Raw genomic sequence first — 26910 nt, 5'->3', positions numbered from 1 at the left:
TTCTTCAAGCTGCCAGCTGGCTTGGAGAAGTGATTTAAAGAGATAAATGCCTTCTCAAAGCTGGCCAATGGGGCAAGCAGGGGCTTCGAGAGTCACACAATATGTGTGAAAGAGCCACATGTGGCTCCCGAGCCACAGTTTGGCCACTCCTGATCTATAGGGTATGCATGTATACATGTAAGCCTTGAATCCTGGCAATATCTGTTTGCTGGTACTGGAGTCTCGTGCCCAGCTTCAAAACGGATACTGACAAGCTGAAAATGACATGTATGAAGAGCCTTATACTGAATCAGACCACTGGTCTCTCATGGTCAGTACTGTCTGCTTAGAACTGAAATGGTGTTTCAGGGTCTCTGGCAGTGGTCTTTCACATCAGCTACTACTTCATCCTTTAAACTGGAGATGCCGGGACCTTCTGAATGCCAAGCGGATGCTTCACCGCTGAGCCCCTCCCCTATCTGAAGGACTGCTACAAGGATAACCGAAGGAGTTAGACAGCAAAACATAAGACAGCCGGGGGGGAAATGCAACAGGCTTAGCCTAGAGGACAGACTGCTAAAGGACAAGGTATAGTTTAGATGGAACACTGGAATGGTTTCTGAAATCTCAGAGCCCCATAGCTTAGGAAGAATGTGGAATCTTCTTCTTTCTTAAGTACAGGTCACAACAGCACATGTTGTGGAGGTTCTTAAAGACCTGGGGGGTTTTGTCCAAAGGCAGATACAGGGCAATCAGAATTCTCAGACTGTAACATCGCTTTCAGAATCTTTCCACTCCTGTGACTTCATCTCCCTGCTACCCTTCCTTTTACCCCAATGGGGCTTGTTTTCCTTGTCACACGCCACATTCCCCATGTGACTCTCAACAAACCCACAAGTGATATATCACTGTTGGCCAGCTGTACTACTCAAACCGCAAGATTCAGCAATGCTGCTTGCTCCCTGCAGCTTCAAGCACCGGTCCCTCAAGCCATCCCCATTAAAAGCCACCAGCAAACCCTGCTAAAATTCAGAAGGACTGAAAATGCAAGTGCCCGGGGGGTGTGGGAGAGAAAGACGTGCAGTGACTTACAGAGTGGTTTCGTTGCGCTTCTGGTGTTGTGCAGAGCACCGATGGTCCTCCTGTACATCAGACGCCTAAGTACAAAAATAATAGTTATCATTCAGAGACAGGGGGAACTATAAAGAATCAGAAGACGCTGCCGACAGAACGGGGGGATGAGAGTCAGTGCTTCCAGCTAAATGGAAAACAGAAGGATGTTTTTCTATAGTGGCAGGTGCTGAGAGGCAAGCCCTGTAGGGATTGTTTGTACTTGCTAGGTGATCAGCGGAAAGTATTCGGTATGTGCCAAAATGCACACTGTTCTGTTCTTTATCTGTTCCAGGAATCTAGCTATGTAAAATATTTATAAGCCCACCTTTCTCCAGGAGCTGAGATCCAATCCCCAGGAGCGGAGATCATCAATTAAAAAACAGCACCTCCCCCCCCCCAAGAAAAACCACTAATTCTAAAATTGACCAAAAAAGTACCATGGAGAACAAGGCTTTAAGATGCAAGGCACTCACAAAGCAAACATCTGGAGGAGCCAAATTAGAATGTGGTGGTTGGAAAATGCCATCGAGTTGCAATGAACTTATGGCCACCCATAGAATTTTCAAGGCAAGAAACATTACAGGTGCCGTTGCCTGCCTCTGCATAGCTCCCTTACTCAGTGGTCTCCCATCCAAGTACTACCCAAGGCCAACCCTGCTTAGCTTCCAAGGTCTGATAAGAAGGGTGCTACAGCAACCTTTTTTTTTTAACATATGGAGACAGATTCTTGAACGCACATTAAACACATTACTGGTTACAACATCCCACGCTCTCCTGAACTTTTTTTTTTTTTGGCAATACTGGCAAGCTGTGAAGATTCCAAAGCTTTCTCGCGATTTGACTGAAAGTCTTCTCACAGTTGCTAAAACAGCTATAGCATCTCTATGGAAATCCAACACCTTACCATCACTTGAACTCTGGTTTACAACAATCTGGGACATTTTAATAATGGAGAAAATCACAGCACAACTTTCCTTGTCCGACATTTACTCCAAGGTCACATCTTTTGAAGAAAAATGGCTTCTGTTTCTGGAATATACTGAATCTAAAAAATCTTGCCTATTAAAGCAACCTTATTAAAACGAAACGGCTGTGGGCTTAATCAGTGCTTGGACGGGAGACCTTCTGGGAACTCTATGGAAGCCACCTCAAGTTCCATGATGGGCGATTGCAAAGTCACCTGGTTTGGAGGGCTAAGACAGTCTTACATGTACTGGAGAACCATTTCTGAGGTAACTCATATTCAGGAGTGGAATTCTTGCAGGAGCTCCTTTGCATACTAGGCCACATACCCCTAATGTAGTCAATCTTACAAAAGCTTACAAGGCTCTTTTTTTGTAAGCTCTTGGAGGATTGGCTACATCAGAGGTACATGGCCTAATACGCAAAAGAGCTCCTGCTAGAATTCCACCCCTGCTCATATTTACCAATTTTGTTGCATCTGCCTATGGCCACTGTGATTACCTCCAACTTTTACTAAATTGTTTAGAATATAAGTAGGTGATTAAGAGGCTGGACCGTCAACCGTGTATTTAAAAAAAAAAACTTGGGAGACACAAAGAGTTTCTATGGCAGAGGTGGCATCATCAGTTTGGGATCTGACCTGTAGAGTGCCGCAGGGGTCAATGTTGTTGACAACATACTTCAGTACTCATGCTGAGTCACAAAATGAGATCAACATTTGGAGGTTGGGTATTACTAATATCCTGATGAACTTCTGCCCTAAAGTTCTTCATCTAAATCCCCAGACACTGTTGCATCAATTCTGAACCACGTCTTGAAGTTCACAACTATAAGTATTTTCTGAAATAATGCTGTGCTCTCTGAAATAATGTTATATTCAAGACTATAACAATTTAATGTTGACATATATGTGGACTTTTTTTATTGTTATCCTTTTCTATTTCTAGAAATGCTCTTAAAAAGTACTTTTTGGTTATAGTTTGACTATGACAATTGTAGTAATACCAAGTTCTAATGTAGGACTGGCCAAACCGCAGCTTGAAAGCCACATGTGGCTCTTTCACACATATTGTGTGGATCTAGAAGCCCCCACCACCCTGTCGGTCAGCTTGGAGAATGCATTTAAAGCTAAAGTTGCTTTCTTTCCACCTCTTTCCTGTATCCTTCCTTCCTTGCAGCTCTCAAACATCAGACATTTATTTTATGTGGCTCTTACATTAAGCAAGTTTGGCCACCCCTGATTAATAGAACATGCAATGCAATAAATCAATGTCAATAACAGCAATTAATGGTAATAAATGTTAAGCTTTAGTAATAGGCATGGTGTGTAGAAACTACTGAATATTCTGTATCTTAAATGTCTGTTAAATGTTGTATATTTACGTTGATGTTGTTCATCCTTGTGATAAATGCTATAGATTAATATAATACCTATATTTCCCATTTCCCCCTCTTTTCTGCATCCCTATTTTAATTTTAAAAATTTATAGAGTGAATCACATCTTGAGGCTATGGGTCGAGCAGCCAAGGCAGAACAAGCTAGTAAGTAATCAAGACAAGGCAGAGGTGAGGGTGGTCGAGAGCTGCTGTTTCCAAATCATACTGAACACATGAAGCTGCCTTATACTGTATCAGACCACTGCCCTATATAGGTCCATTCTTAACCATGGATCTCCAGGACCTCAGCTACTGGTCTTTCACATTACATACTGCCTGATCAGTTTAAGTGGAGATGCCGGGGACTGGATCTGGGACCTTCAGCATGCAGAGCAGATGCTCTATCAGCCCTGTTCCAAAAACATCTCCATTCAGAGCACGGTGCTATAATCTAATTAGATCTTGATAAAGTGTAATCCTAAACGGGGTTCTGAGCTCACCAACTTCAGTGGACTCAGAAGGGTGCAACTCTGCTTAGGACTGTGCTGTCGGCCATCCCTTGCTGAAGATCTCACCACTGATCAAATTAAGCATTCTGTGAACAGAGGGAAGAAGACTGCAGATTTACACCCCACCCTTCTCTCTGAATCAGAGACAGCGGCTTACAATCTCCTATATCTTCTCCCCCCACAACAGAAACCCTGTGAAGTGGATGGGGCTAAGAGGGCTCTCACAGCAACTGCCCTTTCAAGGACAACTCCTGTGATAGTTATGGCTGACCCAAGGCGATTCCAGCAGGTACAAGTGGAGTTCTCCCAAATAAGAGTCTGTACACTTAACCACTACACCAAACTGGCTCCAAGCTGCCTTATATTGAATCAGACCTTTCATTCATCATGGTCAGTACTGTCTATGACTGGCAGCAATTAATTAATTATTGTATGGCAGTGTGTGTAGAGATTCTAATGCTGTCTAGAAGTCAAAAGTTCTATCTCTTTTTCAGCATGACATACCACTAGGTGGCAAGCTAGACTTGTTTTTAAGGCAAGAGACATTTCAGAGGTGGTTTGCCATTGCCTGCCTCTGTGTCACACCCCTGGTATTCCTTGAAGGTCACTTTTCCAAAAACTAGCCAGTGCTGACGCTGCTTAGTTTCTGAGATTTGACAGGGTCGGGGCTAGCTTTCACATAAAGGTTTTCCACATTGCCTGTTACATGATCCTTTTACATGGAGATTTTGGAGACTGAACCTGGGACCTTCTTCATGACAAGCAGATGCTCTACCCAACATGTGCAGCTAAAAATGTCCCACTCTTCAACAACAAAAAATATAGTCCTTCCTTTGATGGGGACACAGCAGCCACAATTCTAACCATTGGATCTTTGCCATAAATCCAGGAATTCCGCTATGAGTCCTCCATTCGCTCAAAATAAATCATGCGCACAGGCAGCGCATCAATGTTTGTTCAGGGCCAAGAGATGGAAGGTGGTGCTCTCTTAGGGAAAAAACTGATCTTGCAGCTTAACTGGGGAGAGGGACCACAGAAGGATTAATTTCCTCCTTCCCTCTTTTAATAGAAAAGCCACACATAGAAAATGGGGAAGATTACACCGTCTGCAGAGCAACACCATTTTCTTTTCCTGCTTGAGTTTTATTTTTTTTAAAAAAAAAAAAAAATTTCATTCCAGTAACATATGGTAACAATCAATTCTTGCATTATTAATTACTTCTTTTTAACTATCCCGTATATTACTTTTCTAACCCCCTCCTTCCCCCGTTACTTGACCCCCACCGGTGTTATATAATTAAAATTCTAATATTTAAAGGTACCCTTAACTAATAAAACAAAAATCTCTATTTTTCTTTCTTTTAAGACATAATCATTATCAAAAATTGTCGAATGTCCTTTTATTTTCCATTCTTTTTCTATATAACTTCTAAACTTCTTCCACTCCAACTTAAAAGTTTCTAGATCATAGTCTCTTAAAATTCTTGTCAATTTGACCATTTCACTCCATGTTATAACTTTTATAATCCAATCACATTTCTCTGGTATTCTTTCTTGCTTCCACAACCGCGCATACAATGTCCTAGCAACTGAGAGCAAGTACCAAATTATAGTTCTATCTTCTTTTGAAAATTTTTCCATATATAATCCCAATAGAAAAGTCTCTGCAACTTTCTTGATTTCGTATCCCAAGATCCTAGATATTTCTTGTTGAATCATCTGCCAATACTTTTTTGCTGTTTCACAAGTCCACCACATATGGTAAAAAGAACCTTCATGTTTTTTACACTTCCAACATCTATCTGGCATCTTATTGTTCATCTTTGCCAACTTTTTAGGAGTTATATACCATTTATACATCATTTTAAAATAGTTCTCTTTAATACTTTGACATGTTGAAAGCTTTATAGAATTCTTCCAAAGATATTCCCAAGTTTCCATCTGTATTTCTTTATTTACATTAATTGCCCACTTAATCATTTGAGATTTCACTACTTCATCTTCTGTAGACTATTTCAAAAGCAGTTTATATAATTTTGAAATTAATTTTTCATTATCTCCAAGCAGAACTATTTCCATTTCTGTTTGTTCTTTTCTTATTCCTTCAGTTTTAATGTCTTTTCCCACCAAACTCTTTATTTGTTGCATTTGAAACCAATCATATTTATTGTTCAATTCTTTCGCAGTTTTCAGCTCTATTTTACCGCCTTGTATTTTTAATAGCTGATTATATGACAACCACTTTTCTTCATCCACTTCAGCCGTTATTTTTATCACTTCTGCTGGCACTATCCATAACGGTTTCCTTTCAGCACCATATTTCTTATATTTCATCCACGTATTCAACAGATTATTTCTTATATAATGGTGAGAGAAAAAAACATCCATCTTCTTTTTTCCATAGTACATATAAGCATGCCAGCCAAATTTATTTCCATGACCTTCCAACGCCAAAAGTTTTCTGTTTAGTAGCATCACCCATTCTTTTATCCACACTAAGCAGACTGCTTCATGATATAGTTTTAAATCTGGTAATTGGAATCCTCCTCTCTCTTTTGCATCTGTTAAAATTTTCATTTTGATCCTTGATTTCTTCCCCACCCACACAAATTCTGAGATCTTCCTCTGCCATCTGTTAAACTGTTCACTGTCCTTCAAAATCAGAATAGTTTGAAATAAATACATTATTCTTGGTAAAATGTTCATTTTAATTGCAGCAATTCTTCCCAGCAATGACAAATTAAGTTTATTCCATTTTATCATGTCTTCATCCATTTTACGCCATAGCTTCTCATAATTATTTTTAAACAAATCAATATTCTTCATTGTTATCTCCACACCCAAATATTTTACCTTCAAAGTAAATTCACAACCCGTTCGCTTTTGTAACTCCTTTTGCTTACTTACTTGCATATTCTTACATAAAATTTTTGATTTTTCTTTATTTATATAAAATCCCGCCAATTCTCCATATTCTTGTATATTAGCTAACAGCAAGGGTGTTACTTGAGTTGGATTTTCATTTATAAACATTATATCATCTGCAAATGCTCTATATTTATAGGTAAAACCTTTTATTTTTAATCCTTCTATTTCTTTGTCTTCTTAAATTTGCATCACCAAAATTTCAAGTGTCATTATAAACAACAGTGGAGAGAGCGGACATCCTTGTCTTGTACCTTTACTAGCTATCATATATTCTGTAAGGTCTGCATTTATACATAGCCTTGCACATTGTTCAGTATATATTGTTTTTATCATCCTTATAAATTCTTCTCCCAACTCCATTTTCTCCATTACTGCAAACTTAAAGTCCCAGTTTAGATTATCGAATGCTTTCTCTGCATCCGCAAAGAATAATGCTACTTCCTTTTCTGGGTGTCTTTCGTAATATTCTACAATATTTACAACAGTCCTAATATTGTCTCTTATCTGTCTTTTGGGGAGAAATCCTGCTTGATCTTCCTTTATAAAGTGTATCAAATATTGCTTAAGTCGTTCTGCCAGTACTCTTGTATATATTTTATAGTCATTGTTCAATAATGAAATCGGTCTATAATTTTTTACATTCGTGACATCTCTATCTTCTTTTGGAATTAATGAAATCACTGCTTCCTTCCATGTATTTGGTATTTTACGTTTTAATTTTATCATGTTCATCAATTTTTGGAGCTTAGGTATTAATTCCTCTTTAAATGTTTTAAAAAATTTAGCTGTATATCCATCTGGCCCAGGAGCTTTTCCAATTTTCATTGCATTGATCGCTGCTTCAATCTCTATTCTTTCAATTGGCGCATTCAAAACCTTTTTCATATTTTTTGTTAAGGGTGCTATTTTAATATTTTGTAAATATAGTTCCATCTTTTCTTTCTTTATTTTAACACCCTTAAATAGTTTAGCATAATATTTAAAAAATTCTCTTTTTATTCCTTCTTGAGCCACCATCTCTTTTCCTTCCACCACAATCTTACTGATAATTTTACTTTCTCTTTTTTTTTTTTTTCAATTGCCAGTCCAGGTACTTTCCAGGTTTATTTGCTCCTTCAAAAGACTTTTGCTGTAATTTTTTCAAATTCCATTCCAATTCTTTATTTAACACATGTTTCATTTGTGTTTGTAATATTGTTATCTCCATCATAATTTTCTTTTTCCCAGGCCTTTTCTTTAATTCACCTTCTTTTTTCTTTATTTCATTTTGAATGTCCAACATCTATTTATCTTTTGCCCTCTTATCTTTGTTGTTTAATGTTATCAATATTCCTCTCATTACTGCCTTATTGGCATCCCACACCGTCTGGAATTCAATATCTATCATTTATTTGGAAGAAAGCTTTGGTCTCGTTTTCTAGAGATGTCACTATTTCTTTATTCTGTAGTAAATCCTCATTTATTCTCCATCTTCTTGATTTTTTTCAACGAATTTGTAATCCACATTATTGGGTTATGATCAGCTCCTATTTTAGGCAAAATCTCAATTTTCTTTGATACGGCCCAAATCCTTAGTGCCCCACAACATGTCAATTCTAGAAAAAGAGTTATGTTTTGCTGAAAAGAATGTATAGTCCTGTACATCATGATTAAATTTCCTCCGTATATATTCCAGATTTTCTTGTTTAACCAGTTCAAAAAAAGATTTTGGCAATTTCCTTCCTTATTATTTTTTTGTCCAGATCTATCCAATACATTCTGAATTGTTCCATTAAAGTCCCCCATTATCAAAACTTGATCATACGTCAATTCATCAAGTTGTTGTGTAATGTCCTTAAAAAATACATCTTTCGCTCCATTTGGCACGTACAGTCCCAATAACGTTTTTTTCCCATTCAAATTTATTTCTACTGCTACAAATCTTCCATTTTTATCTTTAAATATTAATTTTGGATCCAATTCCTGTTTAACATAAAAAATCACTCCCCTTTTCTTCTGCTCAGCCAGGGAATAAAATTCTAATCCCAATTGTTTATTCCATAAAAATGTATAATCCTTGTTTTATATGTACTTCTTGTAGACAAACTATATTACAATTTTGCTTTTTAATCCAATGAAATGTTGCCTTTCTTTTTTGTGGTGAATTTAGTCCATTTACATTCCAAGATAATAATTTATAATCCATCATGGTGCAAATTCTTTATGTTCTTCATAAAATCTATGCAGTTCCTGTTCATTTGTAATTGTGGGTCTTTTTCCCTGAAGTTCAAAACTCAAACCTGCTTGAGTTTTATTACGGTTTACCTGCCCCCATCCAGATTCTGGCTGCAGGAGCTGTCCGAAGATGAATATTCAAATGAAAAGGTTGCGATTAAGGGCGGAAGGCAAGCAACCTGCAAGATGCAGAGCATTCATTTCTATTACTATTGATTTGTTCCCTCCTGGGCCAATGGGGGAAAATCAATTTGTAGGAAAAAGAAAAATCTGCAGCAGCAAAGCTTTTTCAGAGGAGGCCAAGTCTGTTGTCTACGTGTGGTTGCTGAGGCTTACCAGAAGATTGGGCTTCAGATGATATGGGTGTAAAATTTTGCTGGGGCTAACAGCTCCCAACTCATTTGAGCTGGCAGAACTCATCTCTCGCACAATTTTTTTTGTATCTTGCCCTTCCCCCCAAGGAGCTCAGGGTAGCATGTATGAGTCTTGCCTCAATCCTCTGAGGTAAATTAAGCTGAGAGATAATTTCCACATTACGGAGCATACAGGTTAGGCCCATGTTGCTCAAGTTGCATGGGTCTGTTACAGTCACACAAGAGTTCCTCAGGTCTCAGTTCTGATCAGAAGTGTGTTGTGCGTGGTGAAGGGGCTTTACCTCCCACCCCCTGAAACATGTTCCTCACAGTCTTGAGAAAGTGCTACTATTTGATCCACTGGAAAAACCCACAAGTATTCACAGGTTTTTCCCAATAGGCCAAACAGTCTTTTTAAATTTATTTTACTTTGTTTATATCCTGCCTTTCTCCACAATGGATCCAAAGCGGTGTACACCATTCTCCTCTCCTCCATTTTATCATCACAACAACCTTGTGAGGGAGGCTAGGCCACATGACTAGCCCAAGGTCACATGGCAAGCTTCTATGGCACAGTGGGGATTTGAGCCTGGGGTCTCGCAGATCCTAGTCTGGTGCTTTAACCAGTACACCATCCTGTTGCAAGTCAGGAAACTGGTGCAGGGAAGGGAGAGGAGGAAGCCACTTCTTCAGGCACATCACAATCTCTAATTCAGCACCACACACAGAGGAACTGATGAACTCACATGTGATAGTTACACAATGTAGGGAATCCAGACCCAGCCTCTAAACTCCACACATGAACAGCAGAACTCCAGAGGCTTAGGGAGAGATCTTTCGCATCACCTACTACCTGGTCTGTTCAACTGGAGATGCCAGGAATTGAACCTGGGACCTTCTGCCACACAAAGCAGATGCTCCACTGCTGAGTCACAAAATGTAGAAACCATCCAGAAAGAGAAAAGGGTTACTAAGGTTACTAGACTCAAATGCAGAATTCAGTACTGAGAATAAGATTTGCTATCATGAAATCATTTTAAAGGAATATTTCTAGAACTTCCAGAGGTATCTGATCGACACACACACCCAGCCTCAGCACTATTCCTTGCCTTTATTAATCAGTCAGCCACACCATTAACAACCCACAAAGATATATATTTTAGAGCCTAAACATTAGCTCTCCTTCTTGACGTTTGGACTGATTTTATAACTGACATTCTCTGCAAATTTGCCATGCTGTATCTTCATTTTAGGCCAATAAAGGTATTTTGATTGGATTGGATTCTTATTTTAGAGCATGAATCTTAGAAGCAGAACACATTTTGAACCGCCCTGAGCCTCCAGGGAGCCGCCCTGAGTTCATTAGGGGAGGGCAGGATATAAATCTGATAAAATAAATAAAATAAATAAACCATAAAAACGTGAAAATGTACATAGCCTTACAATCTAGGTACCAAGAGAGATGTTTTTGTGGTGCAGAGGAGTGTCTTTTGGGGAGGGACAGTGGCTCAGTGATAGCACATCTGCTTGGTAAGCAGAAGGTCCCAGGTTCAATCCCCAGCATCTCCAACTAAAAAGGGTCCAGGCAAGTAGGCGTGAAAAGCCTCAGCCTGAGACCCTGGAAAGTCACTGCCAGTCTGAGTAGACAATACTGACTGTGATGGACCAAGGGTCTGATCCAGTATAAGGCAGCTTCATATGTTCATATATGTTCATATGTCTGATACAGAAAGCTGAACCGTACTACTTTTTCTAGGGGTAAAAGAAAGAGATGTGGCATAGACCAACAGGCTAGGATCTGAAAGACCCAGATTCAAATCCCCACAGAAGCTCGCTGAGTGATCTTGGGTCTGTTAGCCTCCCATAGCCAAATACCTCACAAGATTGGTACTTGAGAGGATAAAAGGGAGGAAGGGAAAGCAATGTTATAAGCTGCTCTCGATCCCCAATGGGGAGAAAGGTAGGGTATAATAAAGTAAATACATTTTCATGGCCAATATGGTTACACCAGGAACTGTAGAATCCCTGTTTACAAAAGCCATATCAGGGCGGGGGAGGATGCAGTGAGGAGTGAAATTGGTTAACATTGAACAGAAAGCCGATAAGATCCATCCCACAGTCTACTGAACACTGCGATGGACTCGAAAAGTAGAATCTAGCATTTAGGCTGCCATTTGTGAGATTTAAAGGGAGGTTTGCTGTAATTAACAGAAAAGGTTTGTTCCAATCGATTCATGATACATTCAGGTCCCAGAACAGTAAATGGCATGCTTGTTGAGAAGCTCTTCCTAACAGAACTCCATTTGGATTTCCCAGGTCAGTCACACAGAGGTGGAGGTGATCATGAAAGCAGAACCTTTTAAAAATGCAGCTATCTTCTTTCTCTTTAACCCCCCCCCTCCCAAACACACAGCCCAGTTTGAGTCACCTCTCTCAGAACCACTGCTGGACTGAATGAAAGAGCTCCATAACTAAATGAAAACAAAGAAGTACTAGGGTTAACATCTGCCTGAAATTCCCAGATTTCCTACGTCTTTGGCCTGATGACATTGTTGTAAACAGCAAGGCGAGATCATTTTGTGCAAGCTCAGAGGCACTCTTGTCACTGAGCCGGACAGAACTTCAAGCAAATGAGTAAATAAGCAAGGACGCAGGGGGAAATCAAGCAAGCTCCAACTCCAAAAGGTATGAAGCCTTGTCCAAAATTCATTCAAGGTATGTTGTTTGTTCTCCTGTCCAAGGCACAGAAGTGACCCAGTCATACATATTTAATTGGATGATGCTATATTCTCTGAATGGGAAAAATACCTAGGGATAACTAAAAGCCACTGTCTATTTGCATAGAACAGAAGTAACAGACCCTGAAAAGATATTTGTGGGAAATGAAGAATGCAGGAGACACAGGAGCACCACAGAAAAAAATGCCCGATAAGCAAAAACAGATCGTTCAGATGAGCGAGCCAAGTCACACAAAGCATGGAATCGTAAACAGAAAGAAAAAACAATCCACACAATAAGAATCACTGGTCAAATTTTTATCCTTGTCCTAAATCTGGCAATTGGCTGAAACTGAGACAGACTACTCAATGGAACTGTGGTTGAGGCACAAGTCTCTAACATTCTCTTTCAAGACACGGCAGTTCTGACAACCAAACAATCCTTAGCAATTGTATCAAGGCAGGAAGCATTTAGAAAGAAGAATCTCCTGGCTGCCAGACTGAAACCAGACAGATCCACGCAAAGCCATAGTGACACAACTGACATTTCTCTAACGCAATCCTTGGTAGAGTTACTTCAGATTGAATTTATTTGTTTCAAGGGATCTAGACTACAATAACTCTGCAAAGGACTGCCCTGTTCATCCTTTTACACAGAAAACTGATTTGTATGTTTATAAAGTGAATTTCAGATATGATAAAACAGTCCCAAGGGGAAAATAGCATGTGGACTCTTCAAAAACTTGAATGGGATCCAAAAGGAGAACCAAACATAAATATTCAGAATGCTGTTTATTTCTATATATACAGAAGATAAAAAGACTCTTAATAGAAGGATCACTGTACTGCAAAGAAACTGGGATCACAATAACCAAACAAACAGATTCGAACAAGTCTGCATTGGTTAGCAATACGTTAAAATTCACAAAACAAAGATTAAAAACAGCCTCTCTCTTGATCACAATCTGGCTTCATCCATGGTCTCCACTATTAACCAAACACAAACCAAAACTGACATCTCCCACCCACACCCAAGTCCTCCAACTAACCTTTCCTGGAACTGCTTTGAGGGGATCAGCCCAGCCCGAAGGTTCGTGTCGCCCACACGCTTGGCCTGCCACCACGTTGGGTCATCCTGGCTCACCACTTCCAAGATCTGTCGCCTCTGAAATGGCAGCCCAGCTTCCTGGCAAGGGATGGCTTTGTCTTCTTTGGGGTTGTAGGAGAAAAGGGCTCTCATGAACACCTAGGTGGAAAACAAACGAAAATCAGGGCATGTCCTGTATAACACAGACACACAGTTGGATGCAGCCAACTTTTTCAATAAATCAGACCCGATTCTTCTCTTTATTACAGCCCCCGTCACAGATGATTTTTGTTTGCACCAGTCCCCTGACCCCAGCATATTTGGTTTATCCTTTTTTCATCAACAGAAAAGCTGGCTGGATCCAACCCACAGAATTCACCAGCCTGAGTTAAAAGCTTCCTTGAGATTTTGTATCCCTTAACAAACAGAAATTAAATTAAATCCAAGGTTCCCAAAAATGACACGGGACAAGGAGGAAAGCCACAGCTGGCTCTTTGCCATTTAAAAATACTGGCACTGAGATCTGCAAACCAAGGAAGCGTTCAACAGTGTCAGATTTTTTTTTTAAATGCAAAAGAAAAACTGGGGGGGGGGGGAGAAGCTCACATAATATTTGCATTTAAAAACACACAGGTAAAACTGGGAGGGGTATTTGAAACACTACAGAATGCTGCCTTTTTGTAGAACATCTGGAATGTAAAGTTGCACAAACCAAAGTCATCCTTAAACACACATACACACACACACACTGCTCTTCATAGCTGCCTCACCCTGCAAAACTAGCATGCAGTTAACACTTGCTTTTACTCAAGTTTGCTTCTTTACACGAACCCATGAAGCTGCCTTATACTGAATCAGACTATCGGTCCATCAAAGTCAATATGGTCTACTCAGACTGGCTTTCCAAGATCTCAGGCTGTCTTTCCCATCACCTTCTGCCTGGTCCTTTTAACTGGATATGCCAGGGACTGGACCTGGGACCTCCTGCATGCCAAGCAGATGCTCTACCACCGAGCCAAGGAGAGCAACCCAAAGCAGAAGTCAGTCCTGTTTGTATTCAATGAGACTTTCTCCCAGGAACAGGTTCTTGTTGGAACCTGCACAAATGAGCCCTTGGTGAAAGAGACTCCCCTCACAAAGGAATCCTGTTTCATTTTAAATGATCAGATGTCTATGGTTTCCCCATGGAAAAGCCAGTATCTCTGTTCAAACAGCAGAGCAGTGGTTTCATTGGCCCCAATTGACTAGCTAGTCTTTAGAAGGCATGCATGCAGTGGCACAGGGCTTTTTTTGTAGAAAAAGCCCAGCATGAACTCATTTGCATACCAGGCCACACCCCCTGACACCAAGCCAGCGGGAACTGCATTCCTGTGTGTTCCTGCAGCTGCATCCAGAAGCTACTCAGCACCTTTCCTTTATTGGAAAATCAGACAAAAAAAACAACCTCTCCCTTCCCTGTCCTCCACAACAAACACAACCAGGCAACTTTCCCACCAACAGTGTTATTCTACTTTGGAACTGATGGGGATGCTTGTTGCTGATCCACTCGAACACAAGACAGCTGCCTTATCAGACTGCTGGTCTATCAAGGGCAGTAGGCTCAGGCAGAACTCTAAAGAAAAACAAAGAAGGGAAAGAAACTTAACCCAAAAACTGGAGTAAGAAACCTAAAAGGTTAGTATGCAATTAAAGGGCCGAACATTAAAAACAAAGTGTAAAAAAATCATAAATCAACATTCATGTATTTGTTGTTGAAAGCTAAAACCATTTAAGAGCCCATCATAAGCCTCTATCCTATGCAAAATCATAAAACCTCAATGGGAACCCACTCAACTTTCAACCTATATCGGTCTTCTTCAGAGGTCAGAAAGATAAGTGCACATATTGGCTCATACTACAGAACAGAATAAAACAATAGAACAATGCTGGGCCACAAGGAAATTCAGTGAAGTGACTAAATTTAAATTTAGTGAAGAGTTGGCACATAGGCTCTGACTTTACTTGATCAGTTCTGGACCACGTGGCATACAAAAAAACCCTGAATGCTATAGGTATGCTCTTGATTAAGACATAAGGCTATAGAACAAGAAGCCTCAAGAATATCTCTAAGCCTTTGTCATCTATAATATTACCATGGAACTATCTAAACTGGCAGAACCAGCGCCAGAACAGTTTTATTGCTGCCAGATACATTTAATGTAACTTAAATTATGTATTTTAACTCAATTAACTGGTTTTTATATGTTTAAATTTTTTAATTGTTAAATTTAAAGTTTCACCTATTTATGTTAATGTATGGAATGTTGTTAGCCGCCCTGAGCCGCCTAGGCGGGGAGGGCGGGATATAAATAAAATCTATTATTATTATTATTATTATTACCTTTCTGACCTCTGAAGAAGACCAATATAGGTTGAAAGTTGATTGGGTTCCCATTGAGGTTTTATGATTTTACATAGGATAGAGGCTTATGATGGGCCCTTAAATGGTTTCAGGCAGAACTCTTCCATGTCACCGAACATCTGATCCCTTTAGATGCCAGAGACTGAACCTGGGATGTTCTACATGCAAAGCAAATTCTCTGCCACTGAGCCACAGCACCAACTCAGTGCACAAAGCTGCCTTATATTCAGGGCTGGTGCTAGGAGTTCTGCTGCTGGAGGCAGCCCCCTATGCAGCGCACACACCCCAGCTTCTTTAAGAAAACAAATTGTATGTGCATGCTTTGCACACACACAGCACAATGATGTCACATAAGTGAGGTCATCAAGCAGGCTGGGGGAGCCGATGCTCATGTCCGGCGCACCTTGCAAGGCACGTGGGACGCAAGCCCAAGGCCCGATCCGGCTTTCTGCCTTGCAGGATGCCTGATCGAGGGTGGGGGGGAGCCGATGCTCGTGTCTAGCTTGCCTTGCAAGGCGCACGGGATGCAAGCCCCGTGTGAGCAAGACACCCCTAATTTCAGTTATATACGGACATTTGGTTGCCAGGGTGCCTGGAGATTCAACTCACACACATCTGCTGTGAGACATGTGTTTTATCTACCATTTTATAAGAGACTTATGTGAATACTAACGGCCTCAGTGTTACAACAGTGCTCTATATCTCTGGAAGAGTGCTAGCCAGAATTACAGATGGGTTTCCAGCCGCTCCGTGCGTGCACCATCTTGGTCGTTGCAGTGGAAGAAGTTGCGCTGCCAGGAACTGTCCGGGCAAGCGGTTTCCAGCCTTGTCCAGAAAAGCCATGTTGGTAGGCTAACATCATCAGCGACCATCTTCCTGCAGTGCCAGACTCCATGACAGAGAAGCGAGAGGCTCACATACTCAACAGCTGTTACATCTACATAAGGCAATCAAGCTTAGCTTAGGTGTGGATCCTGCCAGACCACCCAAGTCTTTGTCAAACGGAACTTCAGACAAAGGACTGTGCTAGCCAGAAGAGGAAGACCAGTTTCACCCAAGAGCCAGAGTTCTCTGTGTAAATCGGGTGTCACCATAGGTACCAATTTGGCTCTCTATTGTCACATTTAGATAAGTTTGGACAGCTTGTTTAATCACCTCCACCCATATCTCCACCCATGCCATGCCCTAACTGTCATTCTGGAGCCTCCCCTTTTCCTGAGGTAACACACTATGTGACACCGCATCATGCCCCATCTGACCCAGCATCATAATCCTTTTGCCCTCCTGCCCCCTAAGGGCTTAAGGAAGATCTTATGAGCTCTGACCCTACATCCCACACATGTGCATCTGACAGTACCACATACCCCACTGTTAGATACGCCTCCGATACCTGATCAGTTGAGGGTCCACCCCCATCTCCTTTTTCGTCACCATTGGAGCCTTCCTCGAAGACTACTATAGGTAATTATTACCCTGTTTGTCAAACCTTGTGTTTACCCCTGTCTATTTCAACCCTATCTTTATTAGGACTGTATGTTTGTTGAGTGACTTGATACCCTTGTATGTTTGCCTTCATTCTATAATAAAACCCCTTGATTATTACATCATATTGCCTCGTTATTGGGTAAATTCCAAAGCAGACGCCTTCTGTATAAACAGGTTTTTAGATCTCGCTGCAAGGCTGATTGCCCTCCACTCTAAATTTCCCAAAACCCTATTTTTAGGGCAATTTGCCTAACACCCGGGCCCGATCCTGGCTTGCAGGAAGCCTGATTGAGGGTGGGGGGAGTCGATGCGTGTGCCTTCAAGGTGCGTGGGATGCAAGCCCCCGGCCTGATCCAGCTTCCTGCCTTGCAGGAAGCCTGATCGGGGATTGGGCGGGATCGGACGCTCCTGCCTTCCCTCTCCAGTGCCACCACAGCCTTCTGGCCACAGGACCACCACCCAGGCTGCACGCCGCCTTCCAAGCAAGGCTGCCACCACTGAGGAGCTCCTCTCAGCCCCCAGCGCCTTCGCGCTCTCTGGGCCCCACCCGCCCCAGCTTCCTCACCACCGCAGCTGAGCAGCGAAGGCTGGAGGGAGGCGGGCAGGCGGCTGTGGCCCGGCTGCTGCACAGGGCTTCATCCCTGTCAGCATTCTGTCGACTCCAGGGAGATCCTGACAGTGCCCACCTTCGCTCCTCCACCAAAGACAAGACCCGGGCGAAGAAGGCCATGGGTAGGGCAGGAGGCAGGGCCTGATGGAAGGGCTGCTGTCCTGGGGCGCTCTCTGAACTCGGACAGCACTCAGGACTGAAAGGCGCCACATTGTTTCTGGGTGCACAGGGGCAGGGAAAGTTCTTCTGGGCCCTGCGCACCCAGAAACAATACGCCTCCCCAAAGAGCCAGCGCCCGAGGCAACCGCCGAATATTGCCTTATGGATGCACTGGCTCTGATTAAGTTAGACCCTTGGTCTGTCAAAGCCAGACTTATCTACTCTGACCAGAAATGACCTTTGAACAGGGCTTTTTTTGTAGCAGGAACTCCTTTGCATATTAGGCCACTCCCTCCTGATGTAGCCAATCCTTCTGAAGCTCACAGTTGGCCCTGTACTAAGAGCCCTGTAAGCTCTTGGAGGATTGGCTACATCAGGGGGGAGTGGCCTAATATGCAAAGGAGTTCCTGCTACAAAAAAGCCCTGCTTTCGAAGGTCTCGGGCAGAGACCTTTCACATCACCTACTATCCAATCCTTTTAACTGAAGATGCCAGGGATTGTACTGGCAACCTTCCACATGCAAAGCAGATGTGCCACCTCTCAACCCACAGCCCCAACTCAGCACATGAAGCTGCCTTATATTAAGTCAGACCTTTGGTCTGTCAATTACGTAGATGACTGGGGAAGACAATGGCAAACCACCCCATAAAAAGTCTGCCGTGAAAACACTGTGAAAGCAACGTCATCCCAGAGTCAGAAACGTCTGGTGCTTGCAGACTTGTCTACTCTGACCAGAAATGACTTTCGAACAGGGCTTTTTTTGTAGCAGAAACTCGGCCCTCTCCTATATGTCACAGGAAGCTCCCTTCTACCAAGTAAGATCATGGGTCTATCAAGATTAGCAGGACTTTTTTGAGCAGGAATGCACAGGAACGCCGTTCCAGCTGGTTTTGCATTAGGGGTGTGGCCTAATATGCAAATTAGCTCCTGCTGGGATTTTTCAACAAAAAAGCCCTGTGTGAAACAATGGTTATGTCAGGAGGTGTGGCCTAAAATGCAAATGAGTTCCTACTGGGCTTTGCCTGCAAAAAAAAGCCCTGAAGATCAGTATTGTCCACTCTGACTGGTAGCAGTTCCCCAGGGTCTCAGGAAGAAATCCTTCACATCACCTCCTACCTGACCCTTTTAACTGGAGGTGCTGGGGACTGAAGCTGGGACCTCCTGCATGCCAAGCTGCTGTTCTCACACTGAGCCACAGCTTCTCCCAAAATGATCATCTATCTCAACTTTGTCCAACATGGAATCCAAAACATGGGACCACATACACCAATAAAACACAATTAGGACAGCTTTATTACTTGTAGATTTTTCAGGCTGTATGGCTGTGGTCTTGGCATTATAGAACCTGACTTTTCACCAGCAGCTGTGACTGGCATCCTCAGAGGTATAACACAGAAGGCTGTGTCAAAGTGAGAACAGAGTGTGTTATACCTTTGAGGATGCCAGTCACAGCTGCTGGCGAAATGTCAGGTTCTACAATGAAAAGACCACGGCCTGGAAAATCTACAATAAACTTCAGCCATGAAAGTTTTAAACAACATATAGAACAGCTTAAAATCAAGCCAGCAGCAACAAGACAGACCAGTACTACTAAGAGAAGCCATGTTGGATCAGGCCAATGGCCCATCCAGTCCAACACTCTGTGTCACACAGTGGCCTAAAAAACCAGGCGCCATCAGTCCATCAGTGGGGCCAGAACACTAGAAGCCCTCCCACTGTGCCCCCCAAGCACCAAGAATACAGAGCATCGCTGCCCCAGAGATACACTGTGGCTAGTAGCCACTGATAAACCTCTGCCCCATATTTTGGTGTAGTGGTTAAGTGCATGGACTCTTATCTGGGAAAACCAGGTTTGATTCCGCACTCCCCCACTTGCACCTGCTGGAATGGCCTTGGGTCAGCCATAGCTCTGGCAGAGGTTGTCCTTAAAGGGGCAGCTGCTGTGAGAGTCCTCTCGGCCCCACCCACCTCACAGGGTGTCTGTTTTGCAGGGAGAAGATAAAGGAGATTGTAAGCCGCTCTGAGTCTCTGCTTCAGAGAGAAGGGCGGGGAATAAATCTGCAATTCTTCTTCTATTTCTATCCAACCCCCTGTTGAAATTGGGACATGCAGGCCAGGAAACGAATGGTCTGTCCCCTGAACAGGCCAAAAGGGCAGATTTTGCCTGGCACTGAAAAGTCACTAGAGAAGGTGCCAAGCTGTTTCCTTGTCATGGCTTGCCTAATCTCAGAAGACAAGGGCAGCAAACGAAGGGCCTCGGAAGATGATGAACTTTGTGGCTTGCTTCCGGGGACTAGAGTTGCGTGAGGCAGATAAAGGATTTCCATTACAAAATTCTCATTCCCCTGCCAAAGCTGTCAGGTTTTCTTGGGAGAAACTATGACAGTTAATCTCTCTGAAAGCAGTTTAAGCTTGTCATGTAAATGTGGCCCTGACCTGAAAACCACTCCAGTTTCCCACAGATTCCCAGACTCAGAATGCAGATCCCAGCCTGGAACCCTCCTAACTAACGTCTCCATATTCCGTCAAGTTCTCTTACCTTGCTTTCCTTCAGGCGATCTTCTTCTTTGATGGCTGGAATTATTTTCAACGTTATCGATCCCTGGGATTGAGCCTGAGAGAAAGAACATGGAGGGTTTTTTCTCGTGTGTGTGCGTGTAAAAGAAGGCTGCACCTGCAAAAAAATGGTTTGGCTTAGTTATGATATGAACGTGAAACCTCCCTGCCTTCTAGATCTCACATAGGCCGCTGAGTTGAGAGGACTGGCAGAAGAAAATGGAGGGAAGGAATAACAAATGAGTCAGCAACATTCCTCTGTGGAAATCATTAGTGAAAAGACCGAAAATTTGTGGGAGAACTGAATACAGAGATGCTAACAGTAACCAATAGTGGCTGGATCATGTAACAATACCGAGTTGGACCAGCCTCAACCTCAGAACTGACAAGCTCTCTCCGGGATCTCCGACAGAGGTCTTTCACATCACCAGTTAGCCAATTTCCTTAACACGGGATGCCAGGGGTTGAACCTGGGACCTTTCTCAGGCAAAGTATGTACTTTCCCATGAGCCAAAGCCCCAATCCATAGTGCCCTTCTGCATGTGGAAGGACCCTTTTACACCCAACACAAAGGGGAAAAGGGAAACCAAATTTGTTCTACTTGTACAAAAGGTTATGGACTGTCTTGCAGAAGCCTGAGAACTAGGACTGCCAACCTTCAGGTGGGATCTGGAGATCTCCCACTATTACAACTGGTCTCCAGACGACAGAGATCAGCTCCCCCGCAGAAAATGGATGCTTTGGAGAGTAGAATCTATGGCCTTGTGCTCCACTGAGGCCCCTCCCCTGGCCTTCTCAGGCTCCACACCCAAAATCTCCAGTTATTTCCCCACTTAGAGCTGACAATCCTACCAAGAACTGCAAAAAGATGCCCCCCTCCCAAGATGTAAACTCTCATGCATTTGCAGAACTGCACTGGCTGCTCATTTCCTCCTACTGTCTTTGAAAAGAGGAAGAAGGAAAACAAAACTTTATAGCCAGCGTGATAGAGTTGACACAGTGTTGGCATGGAACGAGTGACAGAACCAGAGTCAAATCTCCACACAGACACAAAGTAAACTGCATGCCCTGCACAAGTTGACTCTCAATCAAGCTTTCAGGATAAAATGAGCCAGCCCTGTATAAATTACTCTAAAGTTCTCAGAGAAAACAGGGGATATAAATTGGAGGAGAAGCCTGCTATCTAAACCTTCCACAATTTGGAAAGATGGAGCTTTGTTCCATGAGGCACACCATGAGAATCTACAACTGCCTAATGCTACCAAATTTGATTTCTATTGACTTCTCTGCCGTAGTGTATCCACAAAATCGATTTCTGTCATTGTTACTATGAGGATGATTGAATTGTGCATTTTTATTTTTTGCCTTCACAAATGCTGGCTTGTGCAATTTGGTCCCGCAGTTTCAAAGATGTTGGCACTGGCTGCAGATAACATCACTCGGAGAATCACCGTTTTTACTTCTAGTTCCTGTGACTCATTTTAAAAAATGTGTAGGTGCGACCACAGAAGCAGACAGGAAGTAGGTGGGCGGGATCTAAACAGGATGGGACAACTGCCTTTCTGGGAGCATTTCATGTGTCACCGCTCCCGCTTGGCCTGGCATCTTCAGGAAGGCTCCACACTTCTATCATTCCAAAGGAGGTTTAAAATGCATTGCTTGGGAGGGCATTTCTATAAAAGGGAAGAGGACGGTAGTTGTCATGTCTGCAGAAAAATAGGCTGTTTTAATGCGCTGCTTATCATGGGCATTTCACTGTTTTTATTGCATTGTTTAATTTTGTAATCCACTTTGAGACTCAGTGAGAAAGGTGGACAATACATGAACTAAACAGGAATACAAGAAGTCTTGCTGGATCAGACCAGCAGTCCATCTAATCCAGCAACCTGTTACTCACAGCGGCCAACTAGTTATTACGGAAGGCCAACAACCGGACATGGAAGCCAGATGTTGCCTCTTTGCACTGGAATTCAGAGGTTTGCTGCCTCTGGATTTGGAGGTTCCCCTTAGGGTCACCATGGCTAATAGCCACTGATGGACCTCTGTTCTCCATGAATCTGTCTGACCCTCTTTTAAAGCCATGGGGGAGGGGGAGTGCATGTAACTCATGGTGACCTCATAGGGTTTTCAAGGCAATAGACATTCAGAGGTGGTGTGCCATTACCTGCCCTTGCATGGCAACCCTGGCCTTCCTTGTTGGTTTCCCATCTCCATACTAACCAGGGCTGACCCTGCTGAGCTTCTGAGATCAGGGGCCATCCCAGCAGACCTTTAGCTACAAGGGGGCCAGGTCAAAGCTTTCAACTTCCCCCCTTCCAACCCCCCTTTGCTCACCACCACTCTGAGTAAGTAGTAGCATTGCTACCGGTCTTTCTGCCACGAGAGGGGCCCATAAGAAAGGGATGGGGGGGAGTGGAGCTGCTGTAACTGCCCAGGCGAAGGGGGGTCAGCTTGTGGAACTCATGGCAGCTTACACTGCTGGGAGCCCAGCCTACCCAGCCCCCTCAAACTACAAATCCTGCTGTAGGCCCCACCAAACATGAAATCCTGGCTACAGCCCTGCATCCCAGTCTGCGCTTCTTGTTATCATGATGCCCACTGGCAGCAAATCCCACAATTTAATTACATATTATGTAATCAATAAAGAAGAAGACTGCAGATTTATACCCCGCCCTTCTCTCTGAATCAGAGACTCAGAGCAGCTTACAATCTCCTATATCTTCTCCCCCCACAACAGACACCCTGTGAGGTGGGTGCGGCTGAGAGAGCTCTCACAGCAGCTGCCCTTTCAAGGACAACTCCTGCGATAGCTATGACTAACCCAAGGCCATTCCAGCAGCTGCAAGTGGAGGAGTGAGGCATCAAACCCGGTTCTCCCAGACAAGATTCTGCACACTTAACCCCTACACCGAACATATAAGCAGCTATATGTTCCCAGTGACAGTGGCTTCTGAGGCTCTCCCTGCCTCAACCTCCTCATGGTTAGCCAAAGCAGAAAGAAACATATGCAAAGACTCCAGGGCACGGACATTTTGATGAGCTGAGTAATAACACGAGCATTGCAGAACCCAACTCCTCTTGGTAAAGAACTGTGGGCTGGGGTAGGATGAATATGCAGCAGTGCTGCACAACAGAAGTCAAACGGTGTTGCCGTTCTAAGCTCGCCTCCCACAGGGCTGCTCTGTTCTGAAAAGCAGGAGCTATTTTTCATTTACCCCTTTGTCCCTGGAGGAGCATTTTCCCCTCCTCCCCCCCAGCCCGGCTTAATGCTTTAAGCATTCAAGAACAAACATCACATTGCTTATAGCATATTGCCAGAGTTTACTAAATAGACAGATGCAACCGCTGACACTGAAACAGAAACAAAAGAGATGGATCTCTCTTTTTTTTGCAACCTGAATCCCTCAAGCAAAACTGAACTTATCTGCAAAATTCCTGAATGCCGACTTCTGAGTACCTTTGTTGTGGAACTGCCAAAGCAAGGAGAAGCCGTTGCTTACGCTTTTCTTCTTTCCGCAGCCTAAATACACATTTCTGTGAGGACAGGGAACACTGCCGCCCACATTTCAAACATTAATTGACCCATCAAAGGATTTCTCATTTCTGAGCCACATCAGGGAAGATGAAAAGATGCTACCCTTCCCAAGACGACACCAGGTTTACTTTTTCTACTCATTAAGCTACAAGAGCTGAGAGGACCCATCTCGGTTGTTTATAAAACATTATGTGAATTGAAGATACCACTATAATAATAAACTTACTCAATGGGGTCTAGGGCACATCATACTTACACAGTAACAACAACATTTTGCATTTGCACAGTGTTTAAAAGGGCTCAAAGCCCTTCATTATCTTGAGGTAAACTTTACCCCAGCTCAGTAATGTACCTCATACATTTTTAATCCACCCTTTCTCCAAGGAGCTCAGAGCAAATATTTGTTTCTCCTCTCCTCCATTTTATCTTCACTACAACCCTATGAGGTAGATTAGGCTAAGAGCTTAGCCTTTTTCAGTCATTATCAGAAATACATAGTTCTCTTGATACATGCAGCCACCATTTTGTGTGGATAGGGGATGGCCCAGTCTAGCCCAATATTGTCAGAACTTGGGAATTAAGCATGGCCAGCCCTGGTCAGTATATGGATGGGAGACCACTGAGGAAATCCAGCGTCACAACTCAGAGGCAGGCATCGGCAAACTAGCTCTGAACATCTCTTGCCCTGAAAACCCTAGCAGGGGTGTCGAACTCATTTCTTATGAGGGCTGAATCTGATATAATTGAGACCTTGGTGGGCCAGGCCATGTTTGGTCAGGTCATATGTGTACCTATATAAGATTGGATACTAGGGTTATAAGCTTTATAAAGGACACAAACACAATTAAAGATTTTTTAAAAAAACTTAAACCATGCTTAAAATATTAGCACTCACTGCTCTTAAAGGTGCTTTCTTTGTATTTCTCCCATAGGATCCAGGGAACTGGGCAAACGAAGCTCAGGCTCTTTCCTTCCTTCCCCAGGGGAGCAGAAATGGGAGAAGGCTCAGCCAATAGAAGGAATTGTGATAACCTGGCAATGCAAGCTCTTCCTCCCCCAGGGAAGGGCCTCAGCCAATGGAGAAAATAGAGGCTTTGCTCCATAGCTCCTGTGCGATTGAGCAGGCCTGGCACAGCAAGCTGTGATGCAGAAAGAGCAAGAGAGAGGGAGAAGGAAGCAGATGACAGCCAGTTCCTCAGGGGCCTGATAGGAGCCCTCCGAGGGCCTGATTCAGCCCCCAGGCCAGATGTTTGACACCTCATGCTCCACAGGGTCACCAGAATTCAGCTATGGTTTGACAGCACTTTTCACCACCAAGGGATTGTGAATATTTTCAGCTTCGATATGCAAGACTGAAAACCCAATTTATGTGGGTACACAAAATGGCAATGACCACATGTCCCAGGAGGACCATAGGTAGTGCACTCTATCGGTACACAGTGTAGGACAGCGAAAAAGATAACAACTGAAAGGGGACATTGTGACTTGGTAAGCTTAATAGCAGAACAGAGTTCTAAACCCAGATCCTCCAGATCAGGGGTCGTCAAACTTGCTTAATAGAAGAGCCATGTAGTCTGGGAGCCGCAAGACATGAACATCAGATGTTTGAGAAAAGAAAGGAAGGCAAATACATGGGGGAGGGGAGGTGGAAAGAAAACAACTTTAACTTTAAATATATTGTCCATATTGCCAGCAGGCTTGGCTTGTAGAAATGATTTAAAGAGACAAATGCCTTCTCCAAGTTGGCCAACAAGGCAGTGGGGGCTTCAAGAGCCACAGAATGTATGTGAAAGAGCCACATGTGGCTCCTGAGCCACAGTTTGGCCATCCCTGCTCCAGATACTAGTCAAATACTCCAAGAAGAATACCGTAGATATATACCCTGCCCTTCTCTCTGAATCAAGAGTCTCAGAGCACCTCACAATCTCCTTTATCTTCCTCCCCCACAACAGACACCCTGTGAGGTGGATGGGGCTGAGAGGACTCTCACAGCAGCTGCCCTTTCAAGGACAACCATCTTCCAGAGCTATGGCTGACCCAAGACCATTCCAGCAGGTGCAAGTGGAGGAGTGGGGAATCAAACCTGGTTCTCCCAGAAAGAGTCCGCACACTTAAGCACTACAATGCACTGCCTCTCCAAGGGACCAAGCTCAGCATTACTATTCCCGCATATTACAGGTTCCAGCTGAGACTGGAAGGGGCTTTGGGATTTGAAGCAGAGGACTTCCTGATTAGATGCAGAATCCTAAACAGAGGTACATCCTTGACTTCAACAGACTTGCAAAGCTCTAACTCTGTTTAAGATTATGCTGTTACCTACTGTGGATTCATATAGTACTCCGGTCAGCAGACATGACCCTTTTAGCATAACAAAAAGGTAGGGGAATTTATAATCCAAGCTTCACATGTGGGGAAGGCCAAAAGGGTCAAGCCAAGAGTGATGAATGTGGAAATGAGGAGCCAACCTCGTAGCAAGGTCTTGGGGGGGATTCCTCTTTTGCAAAGCCGTTTCGCCTGTAAGTCGCTCTTCTTGCAAGTCACGTCTTCTTTCCTAAATTCTGCACTCTCTTATCAACACACCATTCCTCATCCTGACAAAATCGTTTTCTACCGAGAACTCGTTAAACATGCGCATTACTTGCTGTCCGTCACTGAGTATGCCTGGTCATATTTGCTCGATCAGTCAATATGTAATCCACCAAAACAGACATGTTGGGGGAGATCGATGAGTATTTTTATTCATCCATCGACATTTTTTTCATAATGCAGTCGAGGGCCTTTAATGGAAAATCGAGTGTGTGACTGAGGGGATCTGGTATTGAGGATGGTCCTTGCCAAGCTTCAACATGAATGCAGGAAGCTGCCTCGTACTGAATCCTATCCTCGTTCCACCAAGGACAGTATTGTCTACTCAGACTGGCAG

The 26910-nt window shown here is 43.2% G+C and overlaps 1 protein-coding gene across 2 annotated transcripts in view; it reads right to left on the bottom strand.

Annotated features, from left to right (window-relative positions):
* MPP3 (MAGUK p55 scaffold protein 3) overlaps positions 1–26910 on the bottom strand; it is a 107920-nt gene that overhangs the window by 51332 nt on the left and 29678 nt on the right. For both annotated transcript variants that reach the window (XM_060256288.1, XM_060256289.1), the window contains exons 8-10: positions 20436–20510; positions 13203–13399; positions 1072–1136 (exon numbers count right to left, since the gene is read on the bottom strand). In XM_060256288.1, the coding sequence (XP_060112271.1) occupies positions 1072–1136; positions 13203–13399; positions 20436–20510 (337 nt within the window). The remainder of the gene's footprint in view (positions 1–1071; positions 1137–13202; positions 13400–20435; positions 20511–26910) is intronic.

This window comes from Heteronotia binoei, chromosome 15, assembly GCF_032191835.1.
Source record: "Heteronotia binoei isolate CCM8104 ecotype False Entrance Well chromosome 15, APGP_CSIRO_Hbin_v1, whole genome shotgun sequence".
NCBI classification, from domain to species: domain Eukaryota; kingdom Metazoa; phylum Chordata; class Lepidosauria; order Squamata; family Gekkonidae; genus Heteronotia; species Heteronotia binoei.
The sequence above is the reverse complement of the archived record's forward strand: the minus strand, read 5'-3'. Positions and strand labels throughout refer to the sequence as shown.